This window comes from Bactrocera tryoni, chromosome 4 (assembly GCF_016617805.1).
Source record: "Bactrocera tryoni isolate S06 chromosome 4, CSIRO_BtryS06_freeze2, whole genome shotgun sequence".
NCBI classification, from domain to species: Eukaryota; Metazoa; Arthropoda; class Insecta; order Diptera; family Tephritidae; genus Bactrocera; species Bactrocera tryoni.
Window position 1 is genome coordinate 10,479,150 of NC_052502.1, and position 19,680 is coordinate 10,498,829.

General features: G+C 37.5%; 1 protein-coding gene across 1 annotated transcript; it reads right to left on the reverse strand.

The window, feature by feature from the left end:
- Positions 1–549: 549 nt before the first annotated feature.
- On the reverse strand, positions 550–18,531 carry LOC120774866 (SH3 domain-binding protein 5). The gene is made up of 8 exons (XM_040104696.1): positions 17,679–18,531; positions 16,044–16,106; positions 6,676–6,804; positions 6,386–6,539; positions 6,127–6,262; positions 2,536–2,932; positions 1,790–2,460; positions 550–776 (listed from the first exon to the last, which is right to left on the reverse strand). The coding sequence occupies exons 1-8, from the start codon at positions 17,718–17,720 to the stop codon at positions 593–595; spliced, it is 1,776 nt and encodes a 591-aa protein (XP_039960630.1). The 5' UTR covers positions 17,721–18,531; the 3' UTR covers positions 550–592.
- Between the last annotated feature and the right edge of the window lie 1,149 nt (positions 18,532–19,680).

Genomic DNA, 19,680 nt, shown 5'->3' on the forward strand with positions numbered 1-19,680 from the left:
AAATTTAAAATTAGCGCAAAAAAAGTTTTTTTAGTAATTGCAGTCGAGTTTGTTTACTTTTTATGATAATTATTAGACATTATATAGTATATTATATATTTGAAATTAAAAATTTTTGATCTCAGTAATTAATTGTAAGCTCCTTTCAAGCGTTTTAATGCAAATTATTTTAATATTTAACTGAAAATGCATTTATCACTTTACGCGCTAATTCAAAAACTACATTAATTTGTTTAAATACTATTTTAATATTTAAAAAAAATATTTAATGCTATCAAGCACACAATTTTGTAATTACATAATAATATTGTACTGTAAATGCAACTGTGTCACAAAAGTAATTATAATTAAAGAAATTTGAACTCATACAATTCAAGCTAATTTGCTAACCCCGCCGCACTATTATTACTATATAGTATGGTTTGCATAAACGCCGCATATTTTTCAAGCTACGAAATCCCATAAATGATATGTTTTCTCATGTTCACATATGACCAATTTTGGATGCTTAAACTATTTGTATGAATTCTAAGACGAAAGTTGCTGCTATTTTTTTTTTTATTAAACATTATGCTTTAACGCTAATTAACGCTTAGAAGAGCAAAGTGGTTGTGGTTGTTGTAGTGGTCGGCGTGGCAGCCATGCCATAGGGATTTGGCTGTTGTAACGGCGATTTAAGTTGCTCAACAATTATCACACCATTCTCATCCAGGCTGGGATTCAACAATAAATTCTCGACCTGCTCGTCGGAGAGCAGCTCTTTCGGCTCTGACGACCTGAAATGTAATTTTTCATTTGTTGTTTACAGTTACACACATACATATAAAAGAGTACACATAAAAAAATTTGTACTGCGCTTTAATTGCATTTAAAGGTTAATTCAATTTGTAGTATATGTATGCATGTACATACTAGTATTAGTATATATGTAGCTAGTTATATATAAATTTCATATAATAATTTAGTAATTTGCTTTTTTTGTGCATTCCAACTACATATTATTGATTTGTAAAAAATATGCAATGCATTATGTAACTCTATAGGTATGTGTATATGATAACATTGTGCGATTAATATATTTGGCTGATCAGTTACCAATGCGTATGCATGTAATTATATAATTATGTAGTTGTCTACAAATTTGAATAGCAAACAACTGGAACAAGTAACAATTTCCTTTAAATTCAACATGCAATTTTTAACAATTTTCTATTTTCCGCTCTCGTACACCGATACAGTTATGTAAACATACAGTTATGTGCATTTTCAACATTATGCTGTTTTGCAAATCAATATTGTCCGACATTGCTTTCAAATTTGCTAACAACTTCTTAAGTTGCAAACGTTTTTTTTTATTATTTTTTATAAATTCTTAATAATTTTTGATATTTCAGTTTCAAATTTTGCTTAAAATACAAGCAGTGCGCCGAATTCAACTAAATGCTTGCGGTAAGTCACCGCAATGCTCGTCTGCATGTATGTATGTATGTGAATATAAGCGAACGAATGCCGTTATGCATGCATGCGTAAACGATTTGGTAAATAAATGCTACAAGCTGACCGCACAGATTTCAAAAAAATTCCATTTATGCGAATCATTACAAACTACTGCGTATGTATGTATGTATGCGCTTAATTTTTATATTTTTTTTTTGGCCAACGAAAAATGCTTTACGCGAATTAAATCAATTTGGTGAAGCGATTTTGCAGTGTGCTCAGCAGTCCAGACTTTTTAAGCAAAGCTCTACTGGTGGCGCTGTTGCTGGCAGCAGCACCACCGCCTACTGACCTGGAGAAGAGGAAGAAATCGCCAGCCGATGAGGTTTTGCCGCCGCTCGCCGCGCCCGCAGCCGCCGCACCGCTCGCATTGCCGTCCGCATTCTCGGCATTCATCTCCGATTCGCTGTTGCGTCGCTCCAGCGATTTCCCCACTTTTTGGAAACCGAAACTAAACACATCCTTTACCTTGTCGCCCGCATCGATCAGTAAATCAAGGCTCTGGCGTCGACCGGACATCTTCAAGCTATTCGAACGCGACAGCCATTGGCTTAAGCTTTGCTTTTTGTTCAGCTGATCCTCGTGGAAGATCGTCGTACAGGTGACTTTGCGTTTCGGCTCGTCCGAGGAGGACGATGATGAGTGATGCGATTGCGCATCCTCAGCGCCGCCGCCGCCTGGCTGATCGTGCAGCAGCGATTGGTTGGAGTAACTGGAACTTGTGCTCTCCGAGTGTGACAGCCGTATTTCAGTCCATTGCTCGATATCGTCATTGTCGTCGGCGTCGGCGCCGGTGCTCGAGCTGGCATCGTGCGCGCTGCCGCTGCCGGCGCCACCGCCACTGCTGCTGTTGCCGCTCGACTTCACTTCGTATGGTCCGTGCAGCGGTGTGTGGCCGAAGAGACTGTCGCCGGTGGCGCTGGTGCTGGCCGACTTGTGCATGCCGCCGCTTGTGGAGAGTTTCTGCGTCGGCGCGAAAGCAATAGTAAACAGACATATAATATAAATAATAGATTTTTGGATCATGGCAGCGCTTACCTCCCTCAGATTGAGCGTTGGAAAGTCTTGCAGCAAGTGTGGACATTCGTGCTCGTCGAAGCGCCGCTGATGCACTGGACTGGACTGTGTGCTGAGCTTCGCGGGCAATTGCAGATACTCCTCGGCTGCGTCCAACTCTTCGCGCGGAAAGTGTTGATAGCTTTGCGCTGTTGCCGCGGCGTTATTGACGGCGCACAGCTGTGGCAAGAGTGTGTCATTGAGCAGGTCGCGTTGCTCCTGCCGCTGTCGGTGTATGTCTTCAGAGATCTGTTCGAGGTTCTTCAACGCCTCATTGTAAGTCATTTTCGCCTCGGTCACGCGGCTTTCCAGTTCATTGATTTTTTGCTTTTGCGCTTTCAGCAGTCCGTTATAGTTGGCGCGCGCCTCGTAGAAGGGCCTGTGGAGCGGCATGGAAAGACATATTAGAAGTTTGGCAAATAGTGAGCAAACTAAAAGAATTTGTATGTAATCTACAAGTGTCCAAGGAAACCAAAAATGCATAGTGTCCTAAATTTTGAGTGTCTAGTAGTCTTTCTTAAGCGTGCAGTCAGTGTGTTGATACTTACAAACAATTGCAACGTTGCTGATAAACCAAAGCGTTCATTTCAAGTAAGTCTCGTCTAAGGCTTAAACTAAAAGTTAAAAATTAAAATACTGAAAATAAATTATACATAAAAATTAAGTTGAAAACCAAGCGTGAGAAAGATGGTGTCTAGCATAATGATAAAGTAGCAAGTTTATTTTGAAAAACTTATACCAAATGTGACGTTTTATACTGATATATACACATGCGTTTACAAAAATATAAAGAAGTTAGTAGGATATTAAAAAATTTGGCTACTGAAAGCGCAAATTCATCATACGAGCCAGATGTATTAACTTGATCGTAAGCTTAATTTGAGATTCTAGATTAGAGTCTTCTACAGTTTCTCTAAAATATTATCAAACTGATCTCCTAGCTCTTGAACAAAACTACTATCGTCCTATATAAGGTCTAGTAAAAGAAATCCATTTTTTTTCAAAAACTCTCTGTGATAATCTATATCTCGTGCTGTATAAATTCGAGGGGTTTACGCTATAAGACGCTAGAAAAAGAAAAAAATGCGAAAAACACTTCTCGGACAGTTTTGTGATTGTTTGACTCTGTATCGGTAAAGGCGAATACGCAAGCCAGGCGGCTGAAAATCTGAACATTGTTTATAGTGCTGCTACTGTTTCGTCGTTTCCGTTCTGGTAATTTTGATTTCTAGGTTGCACTACGATCTGGAAGACCAATCGAAAATATCGAAAAAATATGGAAAATCATACTGTCCAACTGTTCGTCACAAAAGGGCTGTATTTCCAGCTGGGAATTGCTGCTGAATCACAACAAAATCGATCCAATACTGAAGCAGATGGTTCTGTTGACGAAAAAGACAGCTTCAAGCGAAAATGGTCAGGTTCGAATCGCGTTAAGCTGGCACAAGCGGTGGCCAAGCCTTGAATGACGGTCAGGAAGGTTTTACAATATATTTGGTGGGGTTGGCAGAAAATGATCAGCCATGATCTACCGCCTAAGCACCAACTCTTAATTTGTACATCAACCATTAAACCATCTGAAGGAAGAAATAGCCGAGAAGTGAACAGCTTTGGCCAAAAGGAGAGCAATTGTATTCCTTCACTATACCACACACATCGACAGAAGTTTCGGTGGTTCCTATACATCCGCCTTTAAGTCCGGACCTGTCACCAAGCGATTTCTACATGTCCTTTTGCGAATTTTCTTATTATTAGAACCTTAAATTTATTGCAAACATTTTCCAGTCGTCGAAACAGTCGGAATAGTATTTTCTTCGGCATAGCCTTCAAGATCTTACTCCATTCGGTTTTTATCTTCTCAAGTGTGTTGAAACTGCATGCCAGCCTTGGCCTTTTGAGTTTGTTGAATAGCCAAAAATCGCTCAGAGGAAAACCAGGCATATAATGCGGTTGGGGAACGAAATGAGTCGAGTTTTTTACAAAATGTCACGACGAACCAATGCAGTATGACATCGTGCATTATTGTGAAGAAGGAGCCAAGAGTTGTTCGGCCATTAATTCATTTCATGCATCCATTTTTGGGATGACCTACAGCTCTTTCAGTGAATTTTGTTTTATCTCTTTGATCGACTGAAAACGGGTTCCACGGAGCGGCAATTGCAGTTTGGGGAACAAGAAAAAATCACACCGAGCCAAATCTGACGAATACGGTTGTTGATCGGTGGTATACATTGTGTTTTTGGCTTTAAATTTGGTGACATGCGATGGTAAAATCCATTAATTGGTCTTCCACAATTCTGGCCGTTTTCGACGGATATTCTCACTCAAACGCCCCATTACGGCCAAATTGAACTCCTCATTGACCGTCTGTCCCTCCAGAACAAATTCATGATGCAACAAACCACGAATATCGAAAATACAATAAGCATTACCTTGATTGTTGAGCGGCTTTGGCGTGGCCTTTTTGGTTTCGGTTCGTTTTTTCCCCCTCCATTCCGATGATTGTTGACTTGTATGCATGTCAAACTTATAAGCCCATGCCTCTTCGGCAGTTTTAATACTCCCCATGAATGTGAGATCGGAACTCGCTCGATCAAGCATGTCCAAAGACACCTGTTTATGGTACTTTTTTTGAAAAAAATTCAGCTTTATCGGGACGAATCGCGCAAGAACGCGTTTCATATCCCAAAACATTCGCCAAATTCATTCAAACGGACTCGCGTGAGATGTCGAGCTCTCTTGCCATCTCTTCAACACTTGTGTGTTTTTGATAAAACTGAATCACCGTAATCCTTTTCCAATATTCACAATGATTCCGCACACGATTTGATTACAAATACAAAGTTTGAGACAAATTCTTTGTTCGATATTTTTATCCATTGTAAAAATCGTAACGCGCTTCCGAGATGTACCGAACGGTGAAATATCATTTATCCGGCGAATTTAATTAGAACTGCCGGGTGTTTTTTTGTCACAAAGTATTTGTCATTATAACGAATATTTTTATAAAGAATGAATCCTTCTTCCAAAACCAGTAAACATTTTTCCATTGGGAACTAGAAATATACACAGCAACCCTGGTAGAAAATTAGCATAGCGTACTACTCACAGTCTTTCTTTTCAAATCTTTCGATATTACGGGAAATGAACTTGAACAATTTGGTTAGATTCTGATAATTAGATACGAGGGGGTGTAACTGAAATTCTAAAACTGGGTCAAAATAACCACAAACACAAAAAAAAATTGTATAAAGAAGAATAAAAACTTTTAACGAAGGTCAGTGTAATCAAATAATATTTCTCACTTGCATACGATGGCGCTGATTAACATTCTACAAAAACAAAACAAAAAAATGTAATGACGATTGCGCAATCGTAATCGCGCCTACTCCAAGATATCGCGTTCGAACTAAAAAAAATGCAACCAAACTTAACAGATATGTATGTATGTATGTGTGCGTAATGTGCGCTAATATGCCACAATTTACGAGTGTGTGCAGATAACTGCGTGCGAGCAATCGTTTGCGTAATGATTTACAGTGCGATAAAACGAGCATCAGGACATGGACTCACCTCGACGCGCGTATGGCCTGCTTTAGTTGACCCTGCAATTTGCCCACACGATTATTGGCCACTTCCAACTTGAGCTGACACATTTTCAGCGTATTCCTAGCATCCGTCACCTCCACCTGTGACTGATTCACTTTGGCTGTGGCGCAAAAACAAAAAAACACAAAGAAGAAAGAAACGAAATGGAGAAGGAAATGCAAATTACAACTTTTTTCCAAAGCAACATGCTATAATGTGTTTGCATTGTTGTTGTTTGTCTTACTGGTAGCATGACTGAGCATTTCTTGGCAGGCGGTGTCCAACGTCGCTTTCTCACCCAGCCCCTGCTCGGCCAAATAGACCATCTCCTTGGCAGCGGAATGTATCGATTTGGCCTTCTCGTAATTGACTGCCGCTTGTTGTGTCTCCTTTGCCAACTACAAGGCACAAGCAAACACACACACACAGAGTTACATTGAAAAATCCACGTGTAGCGAAAAAATGAAAGAGGAAATATTATAGTAGATATATTTATCGATTACATTGCATTTGATTGCATTTAACGGTACTCACTTGCGCTGCATAGATGCGCGACTCATAGTAGGGTTTCGCCGCCTCGATGGAGTTGCCCAATTTGTGTGCGGCCTGCTTGATGCGCACCTCGCTCTCCGCCAAGATACGCTTGAAATCACATTTCGCCTCCTAACGGTGCAATATCGCAAAATAAATAATTGCATATAATATATATGTTTGTATGTGTTTGTGTTTGCATGTGTGTGTGTGTGTATGAATTGCTGCAAAATGCTTTTTATCGCATATGGTTACATTTATTACAAAATGCTTTTATAACTGAATTAAATGAAAGCAATTAGGGCGCCGCTTTATTAAGCCACACACACATATGTACTATATATGTGTATTTATCTTCGCTATGGCATGTTTCGGACATCTGGCAAAGCTTTATTGGAACTGTTTCTAATATTTGAATATTTTCCATTAATTTATTATAAATTATTCATATTCTTATGTACATACTTCTTAAATATAAGAAGACAAGGTTCTACAAATAGAAAATGATTATTAAACAAGAAGAATGTTAACTTCGATTGCACCGAAGTTATGAAACCCTTCACAAATAAAAAGTTTTCTAAGCGAGAACTTCATTTTGATGCGTCAGTTTGTATGACAGCTACATATGTATGTACATATAATGGTACTGGAAAAGGTATCGATAGCGAGGCCACAAAGTCTGTGCGTCAAGCGCAGGTATCCCAAAAGTTGACTACTCCTCATGGACCTAATAACTCCATCTTGTATAGCAAAGAACCAAAAGTTGTCTATGCGTGGCTCATTGGCCTACCTAACCAAACCTATATATAATGGTGCGATCTAAACAATTTGTTCAGAGACTAGTTGGCGTAAATACATACAGACAGACAGATAGATATAGCTAAATCGAGTCAACTCATTACCCTGATTATATGTACCAAGAGAGATGACGTGATTTTGACATTCACACGACAGTTGGGTCTATGAAACCGGAACGAATCCGGATTTTTATCCGGCCAAGGACTGTCAACTCGACGGAATTCTGCCGCTACAACAACAACAACAACAGCGTGATTTTGACAGTCCAAGTTCTTTACGGATTTGTGTAAAACTTTGTCAATGTATTCAATGAGGTTTGTCACTTCATCATTTCACATTTCATTTTGGTATAACGCTTGAAAATTGTCCAAGATTATTATGCAAATTCACATTCTCCACAAGTTCATCTAAAAATCATCTTCTCAAATGAAGCCCATTTCTGGTTTAATGGCTTCGTTTCGTCGCTATTGGGAAAAGTCAAACCCTCGTGTGGTTCAGGAAACGTAATTGTATACCCAAAAATTGACTGTTTGGTGCGTAGAGTGGTATGGCGGCATCAGCGGGTCTTATTTCTTTGGAAATGGGACAGGAAATGCCTGGCAAGGGAAAGGATGTTGACCCACTTTTTTCCTGGAATTTAATGAAATCGACGCGAACGAGCTCTATTTCCAGCAAGACGATGCGCCGCCTCATGTTTCACATCTAAACATGAAGACATTGCGTGCAAAGATTAGTGACTTGCTAATTTCGAGAAACGCCCAGCCAAATACCCGTCAACATCATGCGATTTAACGCCTATAGATTATATTTTCTCTAAGGGTATGTTAAATCAAAGGCTTACTTCAATAAATCAGCAATGCTCGAGGACAACATCCTGTTTACAGTAGCCGAAATTCCAGCTGAAATGCTGTACCGGGTCATCGAAAATTGACGTAAACGGCTGAAGATTTGCAAACGGCGCCGCCTTGGCCATTTGGCTGACATTTTGTTCAAATAAATGCCATAAAATTATATGCATAACTAAAAAGTTTCTGTGACATCCTATCAAGCACGTAAAAGGTGACAGATCCAAGCACTTTATCGGATGAAGTAACGGGTTTTTCAATAAGAGCGATATTTTTAAATATTATTTTTAAATGAAACAAAATCGGTTTGGAATATCAATGAAATTCTTTATTCCTGTGAAAGAGCATTTGATGCCATTATTTATGGAACCCGATATCTTTTGCATGGCCACCACGAGCACGCTTGCAGTAGTCCAGATGCTGAACCCAATTTTCGACGGTTTTCAAGCATAAATCGTCCGATACTGCTGCAATTTACGTTCGATATTAGTACGAAGTTCAACAATCGTCGCTTGCTTGTTGGCATAGACCATAGACTTCACGTAGATCCACAGGATAGAGTCTAACGGCGTCAAATCGCACGACCAGGGCGAGGCGAGGCAATTGATTGTGCCATTTCGTGAGATAACTCGTTAATCGAACTTGGCTTTCAATAAATGGATTGTGACCTTCGTTGTGTGGCTTGTGGTGCCGTCCTTTTCGAACCACATTTCAATTCGTGCCAAAATATTCGGTTTTTATTGAGCGGTACCAATTCCCATTCAAGGTAACGTGCCGGTTTTGGTCATCAGGTCGGCCCATGAACCTCATCAAACCTCATGGAGTAGATTCAGCAGGATATGAGCCTCATCGCTGAAGATGATTTTTCGAAGAAACCTGGATCATTTTCAACTTGTTGCACAGCACAATTCGCGTTCATACGACAATTCTGGTGGTCAAGCGGCTTCAGTTCTTGCGTCAATTTGATCTTCTAAGGATGTGGATCAAGATATTTTTTCAAAAGTCGCCACAATGACAGCAGTGGAGGATCACTTTTTAGCGCCATCGGAGTCGTGTATAATTCGGAAACTATTAAATTTTTTTCGTAAAAAATTTTACTGTGCATTTTAATATGTATATAACATTTTAAAACAATATACACTCGGCGAAAAAAAAACCCACGCACTATACAGAGTGCTTTTATATAGCGCAAAACTTGGATTCATATTATTCTAAGTTAAACATTTTTCTTTGAGGATCAACCACTTTTATTTAGTTTATGGTTCAAGCATTTTTATATAAAAAACTTATAGTTTAACACTTGTTATAGTGAAAAATGTAAAAACACACATATAACAAACCACAGAAGTAAATTTTGTTATGAGCAATAATGTAATTTTTGAACAAGTTATTTACATATTTTATGTTTTATATGATTTTTATTTAGCATTAGAATACATAACGAATCAAAATAACAAATTTTGCATAAAAAAATTCTTAGTATTTGTTAGAACACCCCCTCCTTCTAATAACCTCGGATATTTGTTTAAGCATCGATTCAAAAAGCCGTTGAAGATAATTTTTATTGATTTCTTCATTTGGCACAGCTTCAATAATGTTTTCTATTTCTTTTAGACTTTTTGAACGCTTTTCTCTTATCATTTTGCCCATCATTTTGCCCAAATAATGCCAGCAGTTCTCAATTGGATTGAGATCTGGACTGTTTCCTGGCCACGTGAGACACATTATTCCACAAAAATCTTTTTGTTTTGAAACCTGTAAGTGTTTGTAATAAATTATTGAAAAATCTATTTCAATATTGTTAGCTTTGCTTACCGCTTTGGCTCTATGACAAGGGGCTGAAATATCCTGAAAATAAATTTTTTGGGCGTGTTCGGACAGCTGTTCAATAGTTGGCAAAACGCCTTCTCTCAAAATTCCAATTTATATTTCGGCATTCACAGATCTTTTTAGAATAATTAGCGGCCCAACACCAAACTTGGTTACAGCTCCCCACACCATTAAATAAGGCGAATGCTTTCCGGTGGGCCAAATACAGTTTTCGAAAAAACGCTCCCCTTTCCTACGACGCACTGTGGCATTTCCGTCGGGTTCCAACAAATTAAATTTCGATTCATCAGAAAAAATAACATTTCCCTAATCTGATGTAGTCCAAGTTTTGTGTAATTTTGCCCACTCTAGTCGCTGTTTCTTCATTCGCGTGTTGAGAAGTGGCTTTTTTGCTGGACGTCGCGGTCGGACTCCGAGATTATTCAGCACATCTTGCAAAGAACTTGTAGTTAATTTTACCCCAGTGGTTTCATAAAATGTGTCATTGATTGTTCCAGCATATTTAAAGCGATCACTAATGCACATCCGTTTAATTTGTCGTTCTTGACGAGGTTTTACTGTTTTCGGACGTCCACTGCCCTTTTTTCGAGCTAATCAATTAAAATACGTATAATTTTTAATTATAATACGCACGTTCTAATCCCTTATGCCCATTTCACGAGCTATTTGACCTTTGGATAATTTATTTTATATAAAGCTACGATTTCTGATTTCTTTTTTGTTGACCCCACCATGTTCAACTTTACTTGTTTTCACAACTTATTCAAAAGAAAATACCGCAAATTCTGTAATAAACACGTGCGGACGCTAACGCTTTTAACAATAAAAGTAAAATAATGTAGCCGCATGACAAAACAGCCAAATAAGACAAATAGTGAATTTTGAGCAAATATTGACAGTTCAAAATAGGAATATTAGAAAATTTTCGACTGCGTGGGTTTTTTTTTCGCCGAGTGTATACAGCAGTTTTTTTTCAATTTCTAAAACTCGCCTTTTTTAGGCTATCAGTTCGCTCCTTAAAGAAATGCTAGTGTGACGTCATATTAGCGGTATACAGTGAGTTCGGAGGGACAAACTTAATGTCTTCTCTAGACGCAGACGCAGCAGAAAAATTCCTCCGGATCCGAGGTGGACTCAATGTCAGCACAAGTCAGGAGGATACGGAGCAATCCTGCTACAAGGCGAAAAGAGTCTATTTATTTAAAAATTCTGGATCGAACGAATCGATCGTCTAAATTTGCTATAAAAGCGGATCTTTTTTGATTCCCATCCAAATTTGACTGACAAATTTTGCATTTCCTTGTGTGAAAACATACCTTATTAGACCTTTAAAATAGGAATATGTTGTATATTCTTAAATTCTTATATTCCGCCTTGAAAATTGCTGGCTCGAAACCGGTTTTTGACTCATCGTCTCCTAAGCAAAGTTATTCACTATGGTCCGTAGAATATTTCCCGCATACGCCATTATATAAACAAAATTGACCGGTTCTAATGTCCGCACTAATACTTTTCTACAAAATTTGAACGATAAGCTTTCAAGTAGGTGCAAAGCTTTTGGCATCCACTTGAGTAACTCACGTTCAAAATGAAATCTTCGATGACACTCGAAATTTAATTAACTCGTATGTGGCCACATGTAATACAAATGGGTCGCACACTTATTGAATCCACTGCTATTGTTGTTGTGATGATTATTGACAATGTTACTGTCATGTGAAGCCGGCTTAAGCCATTTTAATTATCTGCTAAGGGTTAACTACTTAAGTTGGCTTAAAGTAGCAATAAACGGCGAAGTGAGACGGCACTTGAACTCACTGTGAATAAATATGTACATATATTCAGGTAGATGTACATATGTATAAATATGAGTATGTGTGTTGGGTATGTTTACATATAAACTTCACGTTAAGTAAACTAAAATAGTGTGCCTAATTGGTAGTGATTATTGTTTTGTAAAGGAATCATTTAAGATTAATTGTGCTACGAAAAGTACCACTTTAGGTCTTTGTGCGATAATTCGTAGAGTTGCATTGAATCTGTACTAAAACAAGTAAGGAAGGGCTAAGTTCGGGTGTCACCGAACATTTTATACTCTCGCATGATAAAGTGATAATCGAGATTTCATTATACGTCATTTACATATTTTTCAAATACCGTATTTTTGTAAAGTTTTATTCCGCTATCATCATTGGTTCCTAATGTATATATGTATTATACAGAGAAGGCATCAGATGGAATTCAAAATAGCGTTATATTGGAAGAAGGCGTGGTTGTGAACCGATTTCACCCATATTTCGTAGATGTCATCAGGGTGTTAAGAAAATATTATATACCGAATTTCATTGAAATCGGTTGAGTAGTTCCTGAGATATGGTTTTTGGTCCATAAGTGGGCGACGCCACGCCCATTTTCAATTAAAAAAAGCCTGGGTCAAGCTTCCTTCTGCAATTTCTTCAGTAAAATTTAGTCTTTCTGACGTTTTTTGTTAGTCCGTTAATGCACTTTTAGTGATTTTCAACATAACCTTTGTATGAGAGGTGGGCGTGGTTATTATCCGATTTCTTCCATTTTTGAACTGTATATGGAAATACCTGAAGAAAACGACTCTGTAGAGTTTGGTTGACATAGCTATAGTAGTTTTCGAGATATATACAAAAAACTTAGTAGGGGCGGGGCCACGCCCACTTTTCCAAAAAAATTGCGACCAAATATGCCCCTCCCTAATGCGATCCTTTGTGCCAAATTTCACTTTAATATCTTTATTTATGGATTAGTTATGACATTTTATAGGTTTTCGGTTTCCGCCATTTTGTGGGCGTGGCAGTATGCCGATTTTGCCCATCTTCGAACTTAAACTTCTTATGGAGCCAAGGAACACGTGAACAAAGTTTCATCATGATATCTCAATTTTTACTCAAGTTACAACTTGCACGGACGGACGGACGGACGGACGGACAGACGGACGGACGGACGGACAGACGGACAGACGGACAGACGGACGGACGGACAGACGGACGGACAGACAGATATCCGGATTTCGACTCTACTCGTCACCCTGATCACTTTGGTATATATAACCCTATATCTGACTCTTTTGGTTTTAGGACTTACAAACAACCGTTATGTGAACAAAACTATAATACTCTCCTTAGCAACATTGTTGCGAGAGTATAAAAATTAGTAGAAAAACAAAATTTTTAAAATATTGGTTTCTATAAGTATGTATAAGATAGTTTGAGACAGTTTTGAAAAGAGATGCTGAGCTCTTTGAAAAGGATCAACTGGAAGGTAAAATAAACCCTTTCAACAAATCCTTGGATGTCTGTTTAGTTAAGCTAATCAACAACAGAAAGTGTGGAATTCTTGAAAAGCTTTGCTGATCCTTACAAATTGTGGAAAGACATAAGGTAGATTTATAAACTAGCTAGACAATCATCACTCACTTTCGGATATCAATCGATATCTGTGATTTTTAGGGGATTCAAGAATTTTTGCTTTATGATAAACTTGTTAGGAATTTGGATGTCTTAAGATCTACAAAGAAATAGATAGCGCATCTACTCGTGACCCTTCATGTAACATAGCAATGTGATTTTTTAATATTGGCAAGACCAAAACGGATCCAGAGCGGCATAAGCAGATTCTTCACATTTATAGAAGAACAGTACAAATGACATCCCTGAATCAAATTACTTCAAAAAAAGAGTCGACAAACTGTTGTTGCCTCGTTAAACTCGATCTATAATTTTCCTCTGAATACTATACCCGATTTATTTTCAGTTTATATACGTAGCCTAACTTGGCATATTGCGTGGAAGATATGGATCTAAAAATTGAACAAACACCTTTTCGTTTACTCCGCAAATGTAATCGTATTATATTAATTGTGGTTTAATCTTGTCGAAAGCTTTAGTTTCGTTCACATACTCTTAAGAATACCTCATTGAACGATTATTATTTCTTCTTCTTTTTTGGTGTAGACACCACTCACGCGGTTATAGGCGAGTTTACAATAACGCCCAGTCGTTTGGAGATTCCAAGTGTAGCCAGGTCCTTCTTCACCTGGTCTTTCCAGTGGAGTGGAGGTCTTTCTCTTCCTCTGCTTCCCCCGGCGGCTACTGCGTCTAATATTGTCAGAGCTGGAGTTTGAAAACTAGTAACGTCGACTCATCAGTTGTTGACATCGTCCAAGCCTCTGCACCATATACAGGACGGGGATGATGAGTGACTTATAGAGTTTGGTCTTTTTTCGTCGAGAGAGGACTTTACTTCTCAATTGCCTACTCAGTCCGTAGTAGCACCTGTTGGCTAGAGTTTTTCGGTGTTGGATTTCAAGAGTTTTCCATTGTTGTTGATGATAGTGCTAGTTCCAAGATAGACGACGAAATTATTTACGACTTCAAAGTTATAACCATCAACAGTGACGAGGGAGCCACGTCACGAATGCGATTACTGTTTGTATGATGAGAGGAGATATTTCGTCTTGCTCTCGTTCACTACCGGAAACATTTGCTTTTCTTCCTTATTCAGTCTGGAAGCCAATGATATCAAGATCATCGACATACGCCAGAAGCTGTACACTCTTATAAAAGATTGTACCCGCTCGATTAAGTTCTGCAGCTCGAATTATTTTCAACAGCAGTAGATTGAAAAAATCGCACGATAAGGAGGTCCTTTCCGTTCCTGTCGGAGCTTTTGGTATTGCTTAATGTCAGTTTACACAGCCGCATTAGTTTTGCGGGGATACCAAATTCTTACCTAGCGGCATAAAGGCAGTTCCTTTACGTGCTGTCGAAAGCAGCTTTGAAATCGACGAAGAGGTGGTGTGTGTCGATTCTATTTTCACGGGTCTTTTCCAAGATTCAGCGCATGGTGAATATCTGGTCAGTTGTTGATTTTCCAGGCCTACATATAGCTACACTGATATGGTCCAATTAGTTTGTCGACGGTAGGCTTTAATCTTTCACTCAATACGCTCGATAGAACCTTATATCCGATGTTGAGGAGGCTTATCCCACGGTAGTTGGCGCAGATTGTGGGGTCTCCCTTTTTGTGGATTGGGTAGAGCACACTTAAATTCCAATCGTTGAGCATGCTTTCGTCCGATCATATTTTACAAAGAAGCTGATGCATGCTCCTTATCAGTTCTTCGCCGCCGTGTTTGAATAGCTCGGCCGGTCATTCATCGGCCCTCGTCGCTTAGTTGTTCTTCAGACGGGTAATTGCTATTACATCTTCTTCCTGGTCGAGAAATGGAAATGGAACGGATCGTCATCAATTGAGTATTCGGGTTCGCCATCTCCTGTATTTATGCTTTCACCGCCATTCAGCAGGCTGGAGAAGTCTCTCTTCAACTCCCGGTATCTATCCTTTCGGTTTACTATTATTTTGTTCCAAGTATTAGTGAAACACAATTTTTTTAATGTACATAACTACAATGGTAAACTATAACAGGAATAGCAAGCTATAAATTTTTTAAGGACATGTTTCATTAAACCGTTTGAAAAAAAACAGTGTGTTTAAAAAATCCTCGCATGAACCACCCTCTTTATTTTCAGTCACCATTCAGTTTGTTTTACCTTCAAAACAATTCTTTGTCTCTTTTCTGACGCAAAAAAAACAAACGATTACTATATTTTCGTAAAGCATGTACCCATACTAACATACTACTCCTTTTTCCATATGTGCACATACATGGAAGTGTGTGCGTGCGTCGAACTTATGAATGGCTGCCAAAATTGCTTTCATCCGTTGCTTGTGAAGCATTTTTAAAACAAGTATATAATTATATATGTATCAAATAAATATTATTTTAATATTTTTTTTGCGAGTTTCTGCCTGATTAGCATTTTTTTAAATACGCGACTATTATGTAAGACCAAAATCAATACTTACATCGAGTTCCACTTCATATTTGTTGATATTGTCTGTTGCTGTGTTCAGTTTCTCCAGTTCAACCTGCAAAAGTATGCAAAAGAAAACTGTCATTTATGTATGTGTGTATATATAGCGAGTTTCCGGTGGGCCTTACAGGTATATACAATTAATATACATATTTATGTAAGTATATGTGTGTGGGTATATATATATAAAAACAGCAAAATATTACTTATTTAAAAAGAGTTATTATAGGCCGAGCGGTATAAATATGTAAATATATAAATGGTTGTTATGTATAAATGAGCATATAGGTATGTTTAATATAGTATACATAGTATACGTTTAAAGTACATATATGTATGTGTATTAATGTATAGTTATAACAATATATTAGCTCGTCTCAGGAACCTGTGTGGGTGTTGGCTCGTTGCATATCCTTTAATCACATATGTACATAAAGGTGGAAGAGTTGTGAAAAAGCTTCGCAATCCACTAACTGGTTGCTCAGTGAGTATTTTTTTTATGTGTGCGTATGTATATTTCTATATAAAGTTGTATGCCAAGCATTTTTTCTACTTGTTTCTATAATTTTTTAGACAAATGACATCATAAGCAGCGGACAAGCATAGCGGAATTAACACGAAAAGACATCTTTAAGCAAATCAACTTTGCCGAAAATAGGACAAATATATGTGAATTCCTATATAAAGTAAATATATGGTATAAATTTGTATGGTATATGCATATGAGCAAACCTACTTATTGTCACCTAAAATGCAAAATAACGTAACATCACTTTTCAAAAGTTTACAGGTGAAGGAAACACGATATAATAGAAATCACTCATATTGAAACAAAATTTGAGTTTTGGTTATAAAATGGTTATATATAAGGTTATATATTGGTTATGTATCTGTCATATATTGGTTATATGTCGGTTCTATATTAGTTATATATTGGTTATGTATCTGTTATATATTGGTTATATGTCGGTTCTATATTAGTTATATATTGGTTATATATTGGTTATATTTTGGTTATATCTGACAGCCTAAGCTGAAAATTTTATGCTGTGTTGTGGTGAATCGTAGGCAATAAAAACTCAATTTCGATTTGTTTGTAAATACGTTGTTTTGCATTTTAGATGACGATATATACAAAGAGTTATGCTAATGTTCACTTGAATAGTGGCAAAAAGCTACGGTAGCAGTGCTATGCATTGACGTTTATGCTTAAATATGTGTCTTTATGTGTATATATATTTGTATATAAGTACATACATATATCATTTAAAATGAACTTGGCACATCTGTGCTAACTAGCAAACAAAAAAAAGCAAACAAACACTTTCTATGCTGGCATTATGAAACATATGTTTACATGTATGTATGTATGTTTGTACATCCAAGAGCATACATGCACTACCTTCATACGTATATACACACATACATATGTACATATGTTCACGTTTTTTATTTATTTTCCTTCCCATCACGGGTCATTGTCAGATAAGACAATTTCCGTTTATGACCATCAAAATCTCGCGCAAATGCATTTCAAGGGAATTCAACAAATTACAATGCTCAACAATAGATTTTTATGTGCGTACGCATTAATTTTACTTGATTGGCGTGCTGTGCGGATACTTGCCTGCACTCTGGGATCCACCGGGGTATTGCTTTCCATTGACATAGCGTTATCGATTAATTTATTTGAATGCTTTGCGGCTATTGCTTCTGGTTTTCCTGTGTTTCTCAGCACTATCTACACACTTACATATATACTTATTACACTTATTTGTATGTATACATATATGATTTTTAAATAAATTGGTATGCTAAAAAATTTATTATAATATATATTTGCTTTATACTAAATACGCTGGCGATTTCTAGGTTAAGCGCATATGCCGTTTACACACACTTATACACAACTTTGCGAGCAATTTCATGCAGCAACGAGACAATTGCTCGCGTTATTATTTTTTTTTTTCTGATATGGCACACACACGCTTGCAATTATTAAAAATATTTTCTTTTGTTTTCCACAAATATTTTTTCTTGTATTATTCAACACATTTTCGTATTTTTTCAATGCTGCTTCTTCTTCGCCACAACGCTTGCTGAATTTTTATTTTATTTTTTTGCGTCACTTTCCTGTTTTCAGCGAATTTTGCATTTTCATTTTCACTGCTAGCTGCCTGACTGACGGTCCTCTTGTCATGACATTGTCTGCCGCTCGCGTCCGATTTTCACCACACACTGCCAGTTGCCACCGAGTGTTACCTTAATTTTGCTGGCCGTTTTCCACACAACTCATCACTCAACTCTTCGTTGCCGTCGTCGTCGTCGTCGTTATGGCTATGCTTCTCGCCTGCCTGCTGCCTAACTGGCTGACCCAGTGTTGGTGTGTGTATGTGTGTTACCAGTTCAAAAGCTTCTACCACACTTTACTGTTATTTAACCTGCCGTGAAAATGCCATGACTCGCTGCTAAGCAATCTTTGCCATCAGCTGAACCCCAAAATCAATCTCAGCGCAATGTGCGTGTTAAGCGTTCAACGCTCTCTCGCAGCCATTCACGCTCTGCCTGAGCACTTGCTTCAACTGTTGTTATTGTCATTATTGTTTTTTTTTTTTTTTGGAAAATGCCAGTAGCTTTGTTGTTTGCTTTTTGTTGAGCGTTCGCAACATCTTGGAGCGCTGGCGGCTGGCGCACACTCAGTTGAGTTCTGTGTGTTGCGCTCTCTGCCATTCACTTGTCTTATTATGTCATACACGCGCAGGTGACAGTTGGTGGTATTGTTTATGTTTTTGTTTGTTTACTTGTCAGAACGTCTTGGGATATTTATCGTTCGTTGGGATTTTCTCGAGACGATTTATGTGTTCGAAATGTTAATGGTAGTGTACGAATGGAAAAATTGTGAAAATAATAGATTTATGCAAGAAAATATAATTTTTTATAAAAAAAGTATTTGTAATAACTGTTAATATAAGAATGAAAAAATTAAAAAAGATAACGAATGTTGCCTTAGAAATATATTTGTATCAGATTTATACATTATACATACATATATACATATGTATATGGATTTATGGAAAGCAGGACTTCGCGCCCAAAAGTAGACTACATGGTTGCAAAGGCCTTGAAATCAGCGGCTTATGTGTCAATTGGATAAAAAAATGATCAGTACAACAAACTAATTTAATAAGAAACCATATTTCGGGCTACTATAATTTCCTTTCTTGAATCGAAGAAGTATTTTATTAGTGAATTTAGATTTGATGGTCTCTACTACTCTTCTAGCTGATATTTTTTTATTTCTGAATTGCGACTAACTGTTACTCGAGGCGTAACTCTGCCGGTGATTAGCATATTTTGTGATTTAAATGCCTTTAGAAATATTATATTCATTATCCGCCTAAAATTATGCAATAAATTTGAAATTCTTAATATATTATTTATTTTTAAGTCCTTGTTATTGTCATGAGTAGGATTTATCATGCTGAAATTTTAATTATATAACAATTATAATCTGCTCTTGGCTCTTAAAAGTGCACTTAAATCAAAAGTACCGAGAAAATTAAAAACATAGAGTATACTTTTAGGCTGTGTAGGCAATAGAAGCTTGGAGAATGATTGCTAATAGGAAT

Coding starts and splice junctions, on each gene's coding strand:
- LOC120774866 (XM_040104696.1), bottom strand. CDS start 17,720: ATGTCAATGGAAAGCAATACCCCGGTGGATCCCAGAGTGCAG. Junction 2,933..6,126: donor CAGGCCATACGCGCGTCGAG/GTGAGTCCATGT, acceptor GCCGCTCCACAG/GCCCTTCTACGAGGCGCGCG. Junction 777..1,789: donor GATTTCTTCCTCTTCTCCAG/GTCAGTAGGCGG, acceptor ATTACATTTCAG/GTCGTCAGAGCCGAAAGAGC.